Genomic DNA, 14,926 nt, shown 5'->3' with positions numbered 1-14,926 from the left:
TCTCATTATGTTGCTCAGGCTGGTCTCAAACTTCTGGCCTCAAGCAGTCCTCCCATCCAGGCCTCCCACTGTGCTGGGATTACAAACAGGAGCCACCGCTCCACACGTTTAAGAGTGAAAAGGTAAGGGTAGCTAAGGCAGTATCACCCATGTAGTAGGCATTCATAAATCCTTGTTGAAGGAAGAAAAGAGAGAAAGTGAAATTTAACCAGAAATCCTGAAGAATGAATAGGAAAGAGCTATTGAAGGGGAGTATGATTGGAAGAAAAGCTTTCCCTGTATAAGGAACAGCAAAATGTTGAAATCAAGACCATGGCGGTCGGGCGCCGTGGCTCACACCTGTAATCCCAGCACTTTGGGAGGCCAAGGCGGGCGGATCACGAGGTCAGGAGATGAGACCATCCTGGCTAACACGGTGAAACCCCGTCTGTACTAAAAATACAAAAAAATTAGCCAGGCGCGGTGGCGGGCGCCTGTAGTCCCAGCTACTCGGGAGGCTGAGGCAGGAGAATGGTGTGAACCCAGGAGGCAGAGCTTGCAGTGAGCCGAGATAGTGCCACTGCAGTCCGGCCTGGGCAAAAAGAGCGAGACTCCGTCTCCAAGAAAAAAAAAAAACAAACCATGGCTCCCAATAACTGAATTTCTGTATTCAGTTCTAGCTGGACTGTCAAACACAGAGAACAGAGATGAAGCTGAAGAGGTCTGGCAAGGGCCAGGCCCTGGAGGTTCTTGTTAAAAGTCTTTCTTTGAAGGGTTCTGAGTAGGATGACAAGATCCGATCTGTGTTGCATAGGGGAAAATGGACTTGAAGAGAGCACAATTGGAGGTAAAAGGGACCAATTAGGGAGGGCAGTGGTTAAGGGAAGAGATGTAAGAGGTCTATACCAGGATAGCAGCGATAAAAATTGAAGAGCTTGTTAGGAGGTAAAATCTGATTTAGTGATTGTTTAACTGAAGATATGAAGGAGAGAAAGCAGTAAAGAATAACTTAGATTTCTGGCTTCAGGGACTGAGTGAAAGTGTCATTGAACTGAGAGGGAATACCAGGAGAGATTTGTAGGGGAAGATGAGGAGGTTCCATTTTGGACACATTGAATTTGAGATACCTGAGTTATCTAAGTGGTGTCATCTGCCAGGCCATTGGACATACAGGTCTTCAGCATGCCAGAGGAGGCTGAACTGGAGTTATCAGCATTTTGAGAATAATTGAAGTCATGGAAGTGAAGGTGATCACTCAGGGGAAACCATGTAGGGTGTGACATAAGGACCTTGGTCTGGACCCTGAGGAATACCCAACACGTAAGGGATACACAGAACATGAAACTGAAAAATGACTAGAGTAAGAAAAAAAAAACAGAAGAATGTGGACCAGGTGCAGTGCCTCACACCTGTAATCTCAGCACTTCAGGAGGCCAAGACAGGCAAATCACGAGGTCAGGAGTTGGAGACCAGCCTGGCCAACATGGTGAAACCCCATCTCTACTAAAAATCCAAAATTAACCAGGCGTGGTGGCGGGTGCCTGTAATCCCAGCCACTCAGGAGGCTGAGGCAGGAGAATCACTTGAACCCTGAAGGCAGAGGTTGCAGTGAGCCAAGATCGCACCACTGCACTCCAGCCTGGCGACTGGGCGAGACTCCATCTCAAAAAAAAAAAGAAGAATGTGGTGTCATCAAAGCCAAGGGAAAAGCAGGGAATTGCCCATAGTGTCAAATGCTCCCTAGACAACAAACAAGATAAAAAATAAATAGGATCCACTGGGTTTGGTGTCCTGAAGGTCATCTGTACCTCTGGGTTGCAGTTTTGGTGGTAGTAGAGGGGTGGAAACCAGACTGCAGTACACTGAGGATGAGTAAGTGGTGAAAATGCAGAAAATGGATACATAACAACAACATGGATTACTAACAAGATAAGGTGGCCGGGCGTGGTGGCTCATGCCTGAAATCCAGCACTTTGGGAGGCCGAGGCAGGCGGATCACGAGGTCAGGAGATGGAGACCATCCTGGCTAACACAGTGAAACCCCGTCTCTACTAGAAATACAAAAAATTAGCTGGGCGTGTTGGCGGGCCCCTGTAGTCCCAGCTACTCAGGAGGCTGAGGCAGGAGAATGGCATGAACCTGGGAGGCGGAGCTTGCAGTGAGCCGAGATAGTGCCACTGCACTCCAGCCTGGGCGACAGAGCAAGACTCCGTCTCAAAAAAAAAAGATAAGGTTAAGGCTCAAAATCAGTACGTTCAACAAAAGAAGCTGCCTCAAAAGAGTGCATACTGTATGGCTGCATTTGGATAAAATACTAGAAAAGCCAAATCTATAGTGACAAGCAGGTCAGTGGTTGCCAAGACCAGGTGTGGGGAAGGGGAATTGACTGCAAAGGGGCACAAGATAACTTTTTGGGGTGATGGAAATGTTACATAACTTTACTGAGATGTTTATGACACAGGTGTAGTCATTTGTCAAAATTCATTGACCTGTACACCTAAAATGGGTATATTTATTATATGTAAATTTACCTTGATACAACTTCAGAAGTTTCAAAAATACAGCAAGTGAATATAATTCATTCAAGTCTTTGAATACATTCATTCATTTGTGAAGAGGAACAGTGGGTAGTAGCTGAAAAAGCATTTGAGATAGAGGCAGAGTGGTTTTTAGAAGGAAAAGTCTTAAGCATATTTAAGTACTATTAAAGGAAAATCCAGAGAGGGGGAGCAGTTGACATTAAAGGAGGTGAGCAAGAGACAGCAAAATGAAGTAAAGCACTTATCACTAGTGCTTTATCACTTATCACTAGACTAGTAACCAAAACCTCAGGATTCCCAGGCTGGGACCTTCCAGTATAGAGAGTTTACTGCCAATATAGTTTGTGTTCTAGAATCAATTCTTTCTAACACTGACTTCAGCTGATTATTGATGGTGCGACTATGAATAGGAGGTACAGGTTGGTTATATGTGAACAGAAACGGCCTGAGCAAATTATTTAAACCATAATAACATAATACGTATATACTTCTGAAGACTGGTGGCAGTAGGGCTTAGAAAAGGGTTCATAATAAAAGGAATGAGAATAAAGTAAAAAGATAAAAACAGTAAGATTTTCTCTTTGTTCAACACTCATTATGCACCATGCAAGTGTTTGATTTTTTTGTTTGCTTGTTGGTTTGTTTCCGAGACAGCGTCTTGCTCTGTCGCCCAGGCTGGAGTGCTGTGGCGCCATCTCAGCTCACTGCAACCTCTGCCTCCCAGGTTCAAACAATACTTGTGCCTCAGCCTCCAAAGTAGCTGGGATTACTTGCGTGTGCTACAACGTCTGGCTAGTTTTTTGTATTTTTAGTACAAACGGGGTTTCACTATGTTGGCCAGGATGGTCTCAATCTCCTGACCTCAAGTGATCTACCTGCCTCAGCCTCCCAAAGTGCTGAGATTACAGGCGTGAGCCACCACACTCAGCCCTAAGTGTTTTATATAAACATTATTCTCATTTATTACAACAACCTTGTTGGCCTTCCCATTTAATATAAGAAGGAAAAAGCACAGGTCAACTAACCTGCCCAAGATCACACGTCCGGTAAATTATAAAAGTAGAATCATACGGTGGCTCAAGCCTGTAATCCCAGCACTTTGGGAGGCCGAGGCGGGCGGATCACGAGGTCAGGAGATCGAGACCATCCTGGCTAACACGGTGAAACCCCGTCTCTACTAAAAATACAAAAAATTAGCCGGGCGTGTTGGCGGGCGCCTGTAGTCCCAGCTACTCGGGAGGCTGAGGCAGGAGAATGGCGTGAACCTGGGAGGCGGAGCTTGCAGTGAGCCGAGATCGCGCCACTGTACTCCAGCCTGGGGGACAGAGCAAGAGTCCGTCTCAAAAAAAAAAAAAAAAAAAAAAAAGTAGAATCATAATATAAATATATATATTTTTTTTGAGATGGAGTCTCGCTCTGTCACTAGGCTTGAATGCAGTGGTGTGATCTTGGGTCACTGCAACCTCCGCCTCCCAGGTTCAAGCGATTCTCCTGTCTCTGCCTCCAGAGTAGCTGGGACTACAGGCGCACACCACTACGCCCAGCTAATTTTTGTACTTTTAGTAGAGACAGGGTTTCACCATGTTGGCCAGGATGATCTCAATCTCTCGACCTCGTGATCCACCTGCCTCGGCTGCTCAAAGTGCTGGGATTACAGGCATGAGCCACCGTGCCCGGCCTAAATATTTATTTTTTAACAATCTAAATCTATATGACTTCAAAACCATACTATTTCTTACCATTAGACAATTCTGCTTCAAATCTCTCTCTTGAAAAATAATGGCCAGACATGGTGGCTCATGCCTATAATCCCAGCACTTTGGGGGTCCTAGGTGGGAGGATCACTTGAGCCCACAAGTTCAAGACCAACCTGGACAACACAGTGAGACCCCATCTCTATTTAAAAAAAAAGGAAAAATATTATTATATATTATTGTATATATTATAATATTGTATATAAGATTGTATATTATAATGTACATATTGTAATTATTATATTATTGTATATATTCAATATGGTAACAACAAAGGAAATCAAAACATTAACCTATCCTCACCCTTTTGCTTTCTTCACTCTTACCAAAGTAAAATATCAGTATTAATAACAAACCTGCATCCATGAAATAAAGCAGAGAACAAATAAACATATGTCAGCTGGGCATGGCGGCTCACACCTGTAATCCCAACATTTTGAGAGGCCCAGGCAGGCGATCACTTGAGGTCAGGAGTTCGAGACCAGCCTGGCCAACATGGTGAAACCCCATCTCTACTAAAAATACAAAAATGAGCTGGGTGTGGTGGCGGACACCTGCAGTCCCAGCCACTCAGGAGGCTAAAGCAGAAGAATCACTTGAACCCGGGAGGCAGAGGTTGCAGTACTCCACTGTATTCCAGCCTGGGCAACAGAGTGAGACCCTGTCTCAAAACAAAACAAAACAAAAAGAGTATGTTAAACATTTCTTTTAATACATTCAGTCAAATAAATGCTTGTTTGACCTATTAATACTATTATTTTAATGTTAACCTCTTAGAAGAGATGGTGTTTTGAATTGCCTTTTTTTTTTTTTTGAGATGGAGTTCCATTCTTGTTGCCCAGGCTGGAGTGTAATGGTGCAATCTCAGCTCACTGCAACCTCCGCCTCCTGGGTTCAAGTGATTTTCCTGCCTCAGCCTCCACGCCCAGCTAATTCTGTAGTTTTAGTAGAGATGAGGTTTCTCCACGTTGGTCAGGCTGGTCTGGAACTCCCAACCTCAGGTGATCCGCCCACTTCGGCTTCCCAAAGTCCTGGGATTACAGGCGTGAGCCACCACACCCAGCTTGAATTGCTTTATGAATAGTTCTGTTGAGACTGTACTTCTCCGAGTGGAGCTAAGTTATGTATTCAAAAACATTTAATACATGCAATGTGTAAGTCACTGTGGAAGGTGCTTTGGAAATTGCAAAGATGAATGAGACATAGTCCAGGAGAAAAGAGGTTATCTATCTACCAGAAGAAACTGACATATACCATAAAGGAGCCAAAGGTAAATAAGTGTTGGCAATTCACAGAAAGAGAATGATTTTTGAGGAAATAAGGATATAAGAAGCAAAGGGACCCTTTAGGAGACTATTTTATTGGTTCAGCCAAAAGATTCTCAGTGCTTGAACTAGGACAGAGGCAGTGGAGACAGATGGGGGAGAAGGTTATTAGAGCTATTGCAGAAGCTGAAATTGCTGAATAATTGTGAAAAATAAGGAGACAGGAATACCAAATGAAGCCCAAGTTTCTGTCTTGGTTAGCAAGTGCATGGTGGAACTATTTGCCCAGATAGGGAGTTCAAGAGGAGGAACAATTTGACAAGATTAGGATACAGAAAGAGATGTCTATGTACTTATCCATCCCTCTCTGTGGGTTATAGCTGAGCTGTGGCCATGTTCCTCAGCTTAAGGGCCTGCATTGGTCAGGCCTAGGGAGGTTAGAACTCTCCATTAGAGAGTCTCTCTTAACCTATTCTGTCCAGGGGCTGCCCAATTAAAAATAAAATATAAAAAGACCTCTCTACTATTGAGAATCCCTAAGAGCTTCACCATCTCGACCTTAATTCGCCCACATCTTTATGTATCCCTTTAACTCTCCTCAATGACCCTATTTGAGTGTGCCACCTATTTCCTGCCAGGACTGTAACACATCAAATTTATGTGTTTTTAAATGAGATATGTATGTATAATTGTATATGTATAGGAAATATCTGGAAAGACGCACATCAAACTGTTAGTAATAGTGACCACCTGGTAATGGGGACAAAGGAGGAGGACAAAGGAAAAGGTTTCTTTTATAACATTTGAATTCCTTACACAAAAGGCTTGTACTACTTTTTTTTTTTGAGACGGAGTTTCGCTCCTGTTGCCTAGACTGGAGTACCATGGCGCGATCTCAGCTCACGGCAACCTTCACCTCCCGGGTGCAAGCGATTCTCCTGTCCCAGCCTCCTGAGTAGCTGGGATTACAGGCATGTGCCACCATGCCCAGCTAATTTTGTATTTTTAGTAGAGACAGGGTTTTTCCATGTTGGTCAGGCTGGTCTTGAACTCCCGAACTAAGGTGATCCGCCTGCCTTGGCCTCCCAAAGTGCTGGGATTGCAGGCGTGAGCCACCACGCCTGGCCAAGGCTTGTACTACTTTTAAAATTAAAAAAAAAAAAAAAAAAAATTTTTTTTTTAAGTAGAAAAACATCAGTCTAGTGCAAAAAGTTCAGTAAATTCACTGAGAGTAAAGATGAAACCTTCAGTTAATTCCCCTTAGAACTAGTAAACAAAATTACAGAGAAAAACCTTAAACTTAAAAAAAAAATTTAATGATAAATACATATTGATAGAAATTATTCAATTCTCCTATGAATGCAGCATCCGAGGATACTCTCCATGTTCATGGCTCCCAGCCCTTCCCTCCAGGCTGACGGGGCAACTTGAGACCCACCAAGCCAGCAGACTCCTCCACTGAGCGCTCACCCTTGCCATGAAATTCCTGATGTAGGGCCACATGTTCCCGGATGCTACGCAGGAGGCAGAGATAGGTGGCAGCTTGGAAATGAAGCTCATGTTGGGCTCTGCACAACTTTTCACTGGTGACCTAGAGAAGCAGCAAGTCAGAAATTCTTAACCCAGCTACAGATACAGGTCCACAGAGAAAGATTTAATAAATAAGCATTCACTAGAGTGAAAGTAAATTGCACAGAGGAAATACAGACATGTATGTATATACATGTATACTTAATACATCTATAGAGGCACTCTATAATTATTAGTAAAGCTGACCTCTAGTTCAGATTTTTAAAAGGAGTTGCATTGAATGTCCCTGTATTCAGTCAGTACTGCAAGAAGTCATCTAGTTTCAATTCCTTAATTTTACAGATGAGGAAACTAAAGTCCAGAGATGCTCAGAGGTTGGTTAATGGTAGATATGGAAATTATAATTAGGTCACTGATCATTAATGTCACCTAAAGAATATTATGTAGAACTTTCTCCCTTTCAAGCAAATAAAGGACTGCTTTATTTATATTTCTGGGACTTTGATTAATGTGGCATATACCTTTCATTACAATGAAAATTGAAAACTTGGCCGGGCACGGTGGCTCACGCCTGTAATCCCAGCACTTTGGGAGGCCGAGGCGGGCAGATCACGAGGTCAGGGGATCAAGACCATCCTGGCTAACACGGTGAAACCCTGTCTCTACTAAAAATAGAAAAAAAAAAAAAATTAGCCGGGCGTGGTAGTGGGCGCCTGTAGTCCCAACTACTCGGGAGGCTGTGGTGGGAGAATGCCGTGAACCCAGGAGGCGGAGCTTGCAGTGAGCCAAGATCGGGCCACTGCACTCCAGTCTGGGTGACAGAAGGAGACTCCATCTCAACAAAAAAAAAAAGAAAAGAAAATTGAAAACTTTTGTCTGAAAAATGATAGCTTTGTGCTAAATAGTAACAAATGAAGGTTTTATGTATAAAAGTAATATGCTTATGTTCATATTACTTATTACAATTGGCCCTCCATATCCATGGGTTCTGCATCTTTGGATTCAATCAACTTCTGATAAAAAATACTCAGAAAAAAATGAAAGGATGATCATGTCTTACCAAACATATGTTTTGTCATTATTCCCTAAACAATGTAGTATAACAACTATTTACATAGCATTTACATTGCATAAGGTATTATAATCTAGAGATGACCAACTATACAGGAGGATGTGCATAGTTATATTGCAAATACTACAGCATTTTATGCCAGGGACTTGAGCATCTATGGATTTTGGTATACCTGAGCGGGGGTGGGGGGTGTCCTGGAACCAATCCCCATCCTGGAACCAATCCCCACAGTTACTGAGGAATGGCTGTTCTCGCTCTCACAATTTGCTTATCCATCTTGAAAAATCTGGACTCATGACTTTAAGAAGCTAGAAATTCCATATCCATTCCAAAGTCCCCAAATGACTCAAAACCTTTTTTCTTCATCATACTTAACTTTTGAGATTCAATGCACCCTCTTTGACTAGTTCTGTATTCAAGGCTGTGAGAAAGGGGCAGGAAAGGTGAGATGGGGATGTGTGCATAGCTTTGAGGGACTAAAGGAGCCATGTCCAAGTGTGGATGAATCTGGGCACCACTGCCTACATAATCTGCCCCCTACCAACTTTTTTTTTTTTTGAGACAGGATCTCACTTTGTTGCCCAGGCTGGAGTGCAATGGCATGAACATGGCTGTCGATCTCCCCAGCTCAAGTGATCCTCCTGCCTCAGCCCCGAAGTAGCTGGGACTACAGACACACGCCACCATATCCGGCTAATTTTTGTATTTTGTATAGAAACAGGGTTTCACCATGTTGCCCAGGCTGGTCTTGAACTCCTGGGCACAAGCGATCCACCCGCCGCCTCCTCCCAGAGTGCTGGGATTACAGGCATGAGCCACCGCTCCTGGCCTAATCCCCTTTCTCTATCTGAATATCTAGGGTTAGAATCTGAAAACTAGAATGTGTGTGGCTTCTTGGTTTTTGAGACAGGGTCTCGCTCCGTGGCCTATGCTGGAGAGCAGTGGTATGAACATGGCTCACTGCAGCCTCGATGGACTTCTTGGGCTCAAGTGATCCCCTCACCTCAGCTTCCCAATTAGCTGGAACTAGAGGATGGGCCATCACGCCTGGATAATTTTCAAATTTTTTGGAGACGAGGTCTCACTACACTATGTTGCCCATGCTGTTAGAATGTGGGTTTTAGGATCTGCAGATCGTGTTGAAAGCAACATTCATTAGCTGCTTAAAAACATAATTAATCTGCTTTAATACAAATTGAACTTTTTAGTAATTTAAATTTTATGAGAAATCAACACCAATGTCTACCATTAACAAATCATAGCATCCATTTCTATTAATATATAAGCCCAAATTTGTGGAATTTGACATGGGAATTCTAGGTTAATGTAGGATAGAATACTGCTCTTGATTCGGTTGAGCCTGAATGATGAGGACAAAAGGGTCAGCAATAGACAGGAAACAGTAAATAGATCACAAGAACCCAAAAGAGATCAAATGAAATAGAACACTGCATTTTCCCTGTGGAGAAAGGAGAGGTTTCTCCCTAATAGAATCCCTTCTCCGGAGGGAAAGGATAGAGAAAATGGATGGTTATTGAGTTAGCTCTGAGCCTGAAGGAAATAGAAACCGTTTCCCCTATGCTCAAGTGCATTCCAGAGCGGTATTTGCAGAGTGTACCATGAATTTCAGAACCATTACCAAGTCTCTGTCTCAAGGGTAATAATGTTATCCCCATAAGGTACAACTATAATCATGTCACCTCCTTAAAAATCTTAGAATGGGGCCAAGTTCGGTAGTTCACACCTGTAATCACAACACTTTGGGAGGCCAAGGCAGGCGGATCACCTGAGGTCGGGAGTTCAAGACCAGCCTGACCAACATGGAGAAACCCGGTCTCCACTAAAAATACAAAATTAGCCGGGCATGGTGTCGCATGTCGCCTGCCTGTACTACTCGGGAGGCTGAGGCAGGAGAATCGCTTGAACCTGGGAGGCGATCGCAATCTTAGAAGGGCTTCCCATTACACTTACAATAAAGTTTAAATTCCTGTTCGGCCTACTACTTCATCTACCTCCACTTCACCCTCCACACCCTAGGGCTAAACCACTCTCAATTGGCAATTTTTCTCCCCTTGGGCTTTCAATTGTGTAGCTTTTAAACCTGGACCCTAACCCCAATTTACTTGCTAACTCTAAATTAGCCTTCAGGTCCCTGATTAATTCCTCTGGAAACCTTCCCTAACTACCCCTTCTTTATACCCCAGCCCCTGTTGTCTACACATTGAGCACTTATTTATCCTAAGTACTTCACTGCACGGCTCCTCAGGTGGGCAGCAAGCTTCTTAAAGGACAGGACCCATGTGCATCTGATTCTTCCTGTTTAGACCAGGTTCCTAGCACAGCCCCTAACGTTGTCATCTTTTAAAAACTAGGTGAATTTGAGTTCTAAGATTTTACATTCTGACGTCCATGGCTCAGAAATTCGACAGTTGATCGTTCTCCCTTTCCCCACATTGCTCAAGGGCAGCAAGTTTCCTTCCCTAAAGCCCAGTTGTTCTTTTCCGCCTCAAAAAGAAATGCTTCTTAGAATAACTTTTCTAGGGGACGGGTGAGCAAATTGTTGGCCAGATGCTGTGGCTTTAAGTTTAGCGACAGTACACCCTTCAACGCCATCTTCATTCTTTTATCCCCAGCATTCCCTCCATTCCACTTTCCTGACTTTATCCTCCGCAGAGGCAACAGACCAGCCAATGAAATCCTTCGGGACGGGTCCGCCCCTCTGCAGGACAGACTGACGTCCCCAGAGCGACTCTGCGCCCCCGCCAGTCCTTTGGTCCCCGAGTTTATGCCAGAGCATGGAGCCTAGGGCCTGGGGTGGTTTGGTCGGAACCAGGGCTCCGTGGGAGGACTCGCCTCAGAAGTGCAGGAATTAAACACCGTGCTCCCCACCCTAGCCCAGACCCGGCTCTTCCTCCCTTCCCCAGCACGTAGAGCACCCGGGACATGGCTCCCGTACCCGATGTGCACGGAAAGCCTTCACAAGGTACCGATAGGCCGCGGTGTCGCGATAGGGTCGGCCGGTGGCCGCGCTCAGGTAGCGCAACTCCCGCAGAAGTCCTCGAAAAGTGTGCGCCGGGGACCCTAAGGCCGCCATTTTCCTGTCCTTCTCCGAGCCTGGTTCCCGACGGCGTCCTACGACCCTGCAAAACCCCTCCTCCCGCCCAGGCGCTTAATGGTACGGTCAGACCGACTACCGACTCCCCCTATCGACTGACGAGCAGTGGAACCGCTCACTTGTCTGTTGTACCGAGCCTTATTAATCGAAGGCCGAGGGGCGCCCTAACAAGAAAACCAAACGAAACCCGACTGTTAACTGACGGTACCAGGTCCTCTAACCCAGAACAAGGGTTTGGGGAAACAAGGGCCTTTCTTCACTGCGTCACTGAAGATGCCCGTTAGCCGACCAACCGCTGAGTCTCAGGAGAAGCGGGCCCGGCGGGGGGTGTGGGTGTGGATTTGATATGGAACACGCTGAGAAGACATTTTTAAATGATTTATAGAAGGGATATCAAAATTCAACGTACTGACGTTTCCCCAAATCCCAGGGGACCTGCGGCTCAGCGAAAGGACATGGGAGTGTGGAGATTCTCGAAAATTGCAGCCCACCAGCTAGTAAAAACACACACACGCCTCCCATTTAAAAAAAAAAAAGTTGACATATTTCGCTTTGTTTAGAAGAGGAAAAAAGTATTTTAGAGGCCCAAAAAAAAAAAAAAAATCTCATGCCACCCCAGATGGGACTCGAACCCACAATCCCTGGCTTAGGAGGCCAATGCCTTATCCATTAGGCCACTGGGGCTTCTATGAAGGATACCTCACACAACATATTCAACTATTTTCCTCTTTGGTACGTCACATCATTTCATTTTCGCCTTACCCTATCCCACGAAACCACACCTAGCGCCCACGTGAGGGGTGACGTATGCTGGGAGTTGTAGTTAGAGAACAAAAGTCCACATCACTGCGCCAAAGGCTTTACCCTCGAAACTGCACCGATGCTCCGGACGTTGAACGGGCGCGCGCACGCTTCTGCGTACGCGCTTGCCAGCGCAATAGTCTCCGCGCCTGCGCCCTAGTCCCCGCGCCTGCGCAAAAGCGGGCATGCGTCGTCGCGGAGCACAGCGCCCTCGACAAATTGGCCGGATTTTCGAGACTCGCCCTCTGAACGTCAGTTCTGTTGGGTTTTTACCGGAAGCAGCCGGACCTTTTCCGGTGTTGCGACTTTCCGGGAGGAGCCTTGCTCCAGCGGCCGTTAGATGGCGCCTGCGGCGGTCAGTTTCTCTTTCCGGTTGAAGCGTTGAGGCCATTTCCGCAGGCTGGGCGCGGTGGCTCACGCTTGTAATCCCAGCACTTTGGGAGGCCCAGGCGGGCGGATCATCTTAGTTCGGGGGTTTGAAACCAGCCTGACCAACACGGAGAAACCCTGTCTCTACTAAAAATACAGAATTAGCCGGGCGTGGTGGCGCATGCCTGTAATCCCAGCTACTCAGGAGGCTGAGGCAGGAGAATTGCTTGAACCCTGGAATCGGAGTTTGCAGTGAGCCGAGATCGCGCCATTGCTCTCCAGACTGGGCAACAGGAGCGAAACTCCATCTCAAAAAAGAAGAAACATGTGCCGTGTCCTTTGAATTGGTGGGTCAGCGATAAACATGGGACAGCGGGGAAGTAATAGTACATTGATTAGGACTTAATTTTAAAAATTAGTTCATTTTTTGGTTCCCTTCCTAATTGTGTAACTTAAACAAATCACTTCGGAGTCCCAGTAAACTTACCCTTACTTATAGTATCACAGGGGCTTCCCATTGTCCCTGAGATAAAGTTCAGACGACATAAATTGATCCTCGCTTGTACCTTAATCTTCATCTCTCACTTTTCGCTTCTTGTCACCCTCTGCTCCAGGTATCTCTACTTTCATTGTCTCTTCCCCACCACACACCTTACCTGATATTCCCTCTGCCTGAAACTTAACCATTTGTGTTAATATGCCTCTTTACCCTTTGGGCTTCAGCTTACTCCAGAAGTCTAGGTTAGACGCTTCTCTAGGCCCTTGAGGTCAGTACGGCAAGGTGAAAATTATTCATTTCACCTCCTCTGGTCCCCCGTTGCTCGCTTTATTTACTCATCATAAATAACAATGTAGGTACATGGCCACTACTCCATACTGTAGTTGTCAGTCTCTTCCATCAGACTGGGAAGTTGTTGAGCTCCGAAAGCCCTGTGCCTAACAGAAAAGCCTGTTTCTTCACCAGGCTTATTCCTTGGTAGCATAGTCATAACAGCTTAGTCTGAAGCTCCTAAAGGGATTGGCACTGTCTGGCCCCAGTGGCTAAGAGACATAAGCTACTGAGCAGGAATGACAAACAAATGAAACATCAATTGTTCATTAATGAGTAAAGCTGGCTTGGTTGGAAACCTGGTGAACTGGACAGCGCCTAGCCCACCTGTCCAGGGTGCAGCCATTACTCACCTCCACTGATTGTTGCCATTTTAGGAAAGCAAATCCTTTAAAAAACATTTTTTTTTTTTCAGGAAACTCTGGAAATCTGTTTTAATGCTATAGCTTTCCTTCTAAATATTGGCCACTAATGAATACTTTAAAAGTACTGCATGCCAAACAAAACAGCCCACAGACTTCTAGTCTGTAAAGAAAGAAGAAAAAAAGGGCGACAGGATTTGAAGTTAAGAAAAGGTAAATACGTGTGGCGTGCCTACTTCGTGGGAAAAAAAGCAATGCTTTGATGATCCTGCCTTTTTATTTTTTCTTTTTAGAAAAACTTTTTAAAAACTTTATTGTCTTTTTAAGTTTTTAAATGTTTTTTTTCTTTCCTATCGTCTCCTTAGCCTTATCTTTAGGAAAAAAAATGCTCCTGATAATAAATACAAAATATAGTAAACTCATTTGTATTAACATGTGAGATTCTGTTTAAAACCCAGTCTCGCCGGGCGCGGTGGCTCACGCTTGTAATCCCAGCACTTTGGGAGTCCGAGGCGGGCGGATCACGAGGTCAGGAGATCGAGATCACGGTGAAACCCCGTCTCTACTAAAAATACAAAAAAATTAGCCGGGCGTGGTGGCGGGCGCCTGTAGTCCCAGCTACTCGGAGAGGCTGAGGCAGGAGAATGGCGTGAACCCAGGAGGCGGAGCTTGCAGTGAGCCGAGATCGTGCCACTGCACTCCAGCCTGGGCGACAGAGCGAGACTCCGTCTCAAAAAAAAAAAAAAAACCCAGTCTCATTTTAGTCACTCTTCAGCACCCTCAGCTGATTACCACACTGGCTAAATTAAGGAACTTTAACATCTTAAACAGCCTTCTCAAGATTACCATTTTAAATGTTCCCCACTCTTGGCCGGGTGCTGTGCCTCACGCCTGTAATCCCAGCACTTTGGGAGGCTCAAGGTGGGCGGATCACTTGAGGCCAGGGGTTCAAGACCAGCCTGGCCAACATGGCAAAAACACATTCTACACTAAAAATACAAAAATTAGCTGGGCGTGGTGGTGCGTGCTTGTAGTCCCAGCTACTCTGGAAGCTGAGGCAGGAGAATTGCTTGAACCCGGGAGGCAGAGGTTGCACTCTAGCCTAGGTGACACAGCAAGCGCGAGCCTATCTAAAAAAAAAAGTTCCCCACTCTTACGTATTTCCAGATACTAAGGGTTTTCGGATAGTACTTTTTGGCTAGACACACCAACTAATTATTTAACTGAGTGTACAGTGATAGAATTAAATCTCCCAGGAGCCTGGGCAACAAAGCAAGATCCTGTGTCTATAAAAAAAAATAAATCGCTGT

General features: G+C 45.2%; 1 protein-coding gene and 1 non-coding gene across 4 annotated transcripts; both read right to left on the bottom strand.

Moving 5' to 3' along the window:
- Nucleotides 1-6,832: 6,832 nt before the first annotated feature.
- FMC1 (formation of mitochondrial complex V assembly factor 1 homolog) lies at nucleotides 6,833-14,358 on the bottom strand. 3 transcript variants are annotated; one of them, XM_063641675.1, is made up of 4 exons: nucleotides 12,018-12,290; nucleotides 11,459-11,611; nucleotides 11,128-11,294; nucleotides 6,833-7,129 (listed from the first exon to the last, which is right to left on the bottom strand). In XM_063641675.1, the coding sequence occupies exons 3-4, from the start codon at nucleotides 11,232-11,234 to the stop codon at nucleotides 6,892-6,894; spliced, it is 345 nt and encodes a 114-aa protein (XP_063497745.1). In that variant the 5' UTR covers nucleotides 11,235-11,294; nucleotides 11,459-11,611; nucleotides 12,018-12,290; the 3' UTR covers nucleotides 6,833-6,891. The 3 variants fall into 3 exon arrangements, 2 of the variants coding, with proteins under 2 accessions (XP_063497745.1, XP_063497746.1); XM_063641676.1 differs by having other exon boundaries at nucleotides 11,097-11,291; nucleotides 12,018-12,263; XR_010121418.1 differs by lacking the exon at nucleotides 11,128-11,294 and having other exon boundaries at nucleotides 6,991-7,129; nucleotides 12,120-14,358.
- Nucleotides 11,867-11,939, bottom strand: TRNAR-CCU (transfer RNA arginine (anticodon CCU)). Its single transcript has one exon. It is a non-coding gene; the product is annotated as a tRNA-Arg (tRNA).
- Nucleotides 14,359-14,926: the final 568 nt, after the last annotated feature.

This window comes from Symphalangus syndactylus, chromosome 6 (genome assembly GCF_028878055.3).
Source record: "Symphalangus syndactylus isolate Jambi chromosome 6, NHGRI_mSymSyn1-v2.1_pri, whole genome shotgun sequence".
Lineage (NCBI taxonomy): Eukaryota > Metazoa > Chordata > Mammalia > Primates > Hylobatidae > Symphalangus > Symphalangus syndactylus.
The sequence above is the reverse complement of the archived record's forward strand: the minus strand, read 5'-3'. Positions and strand labels throughout refer to the sequence as shown.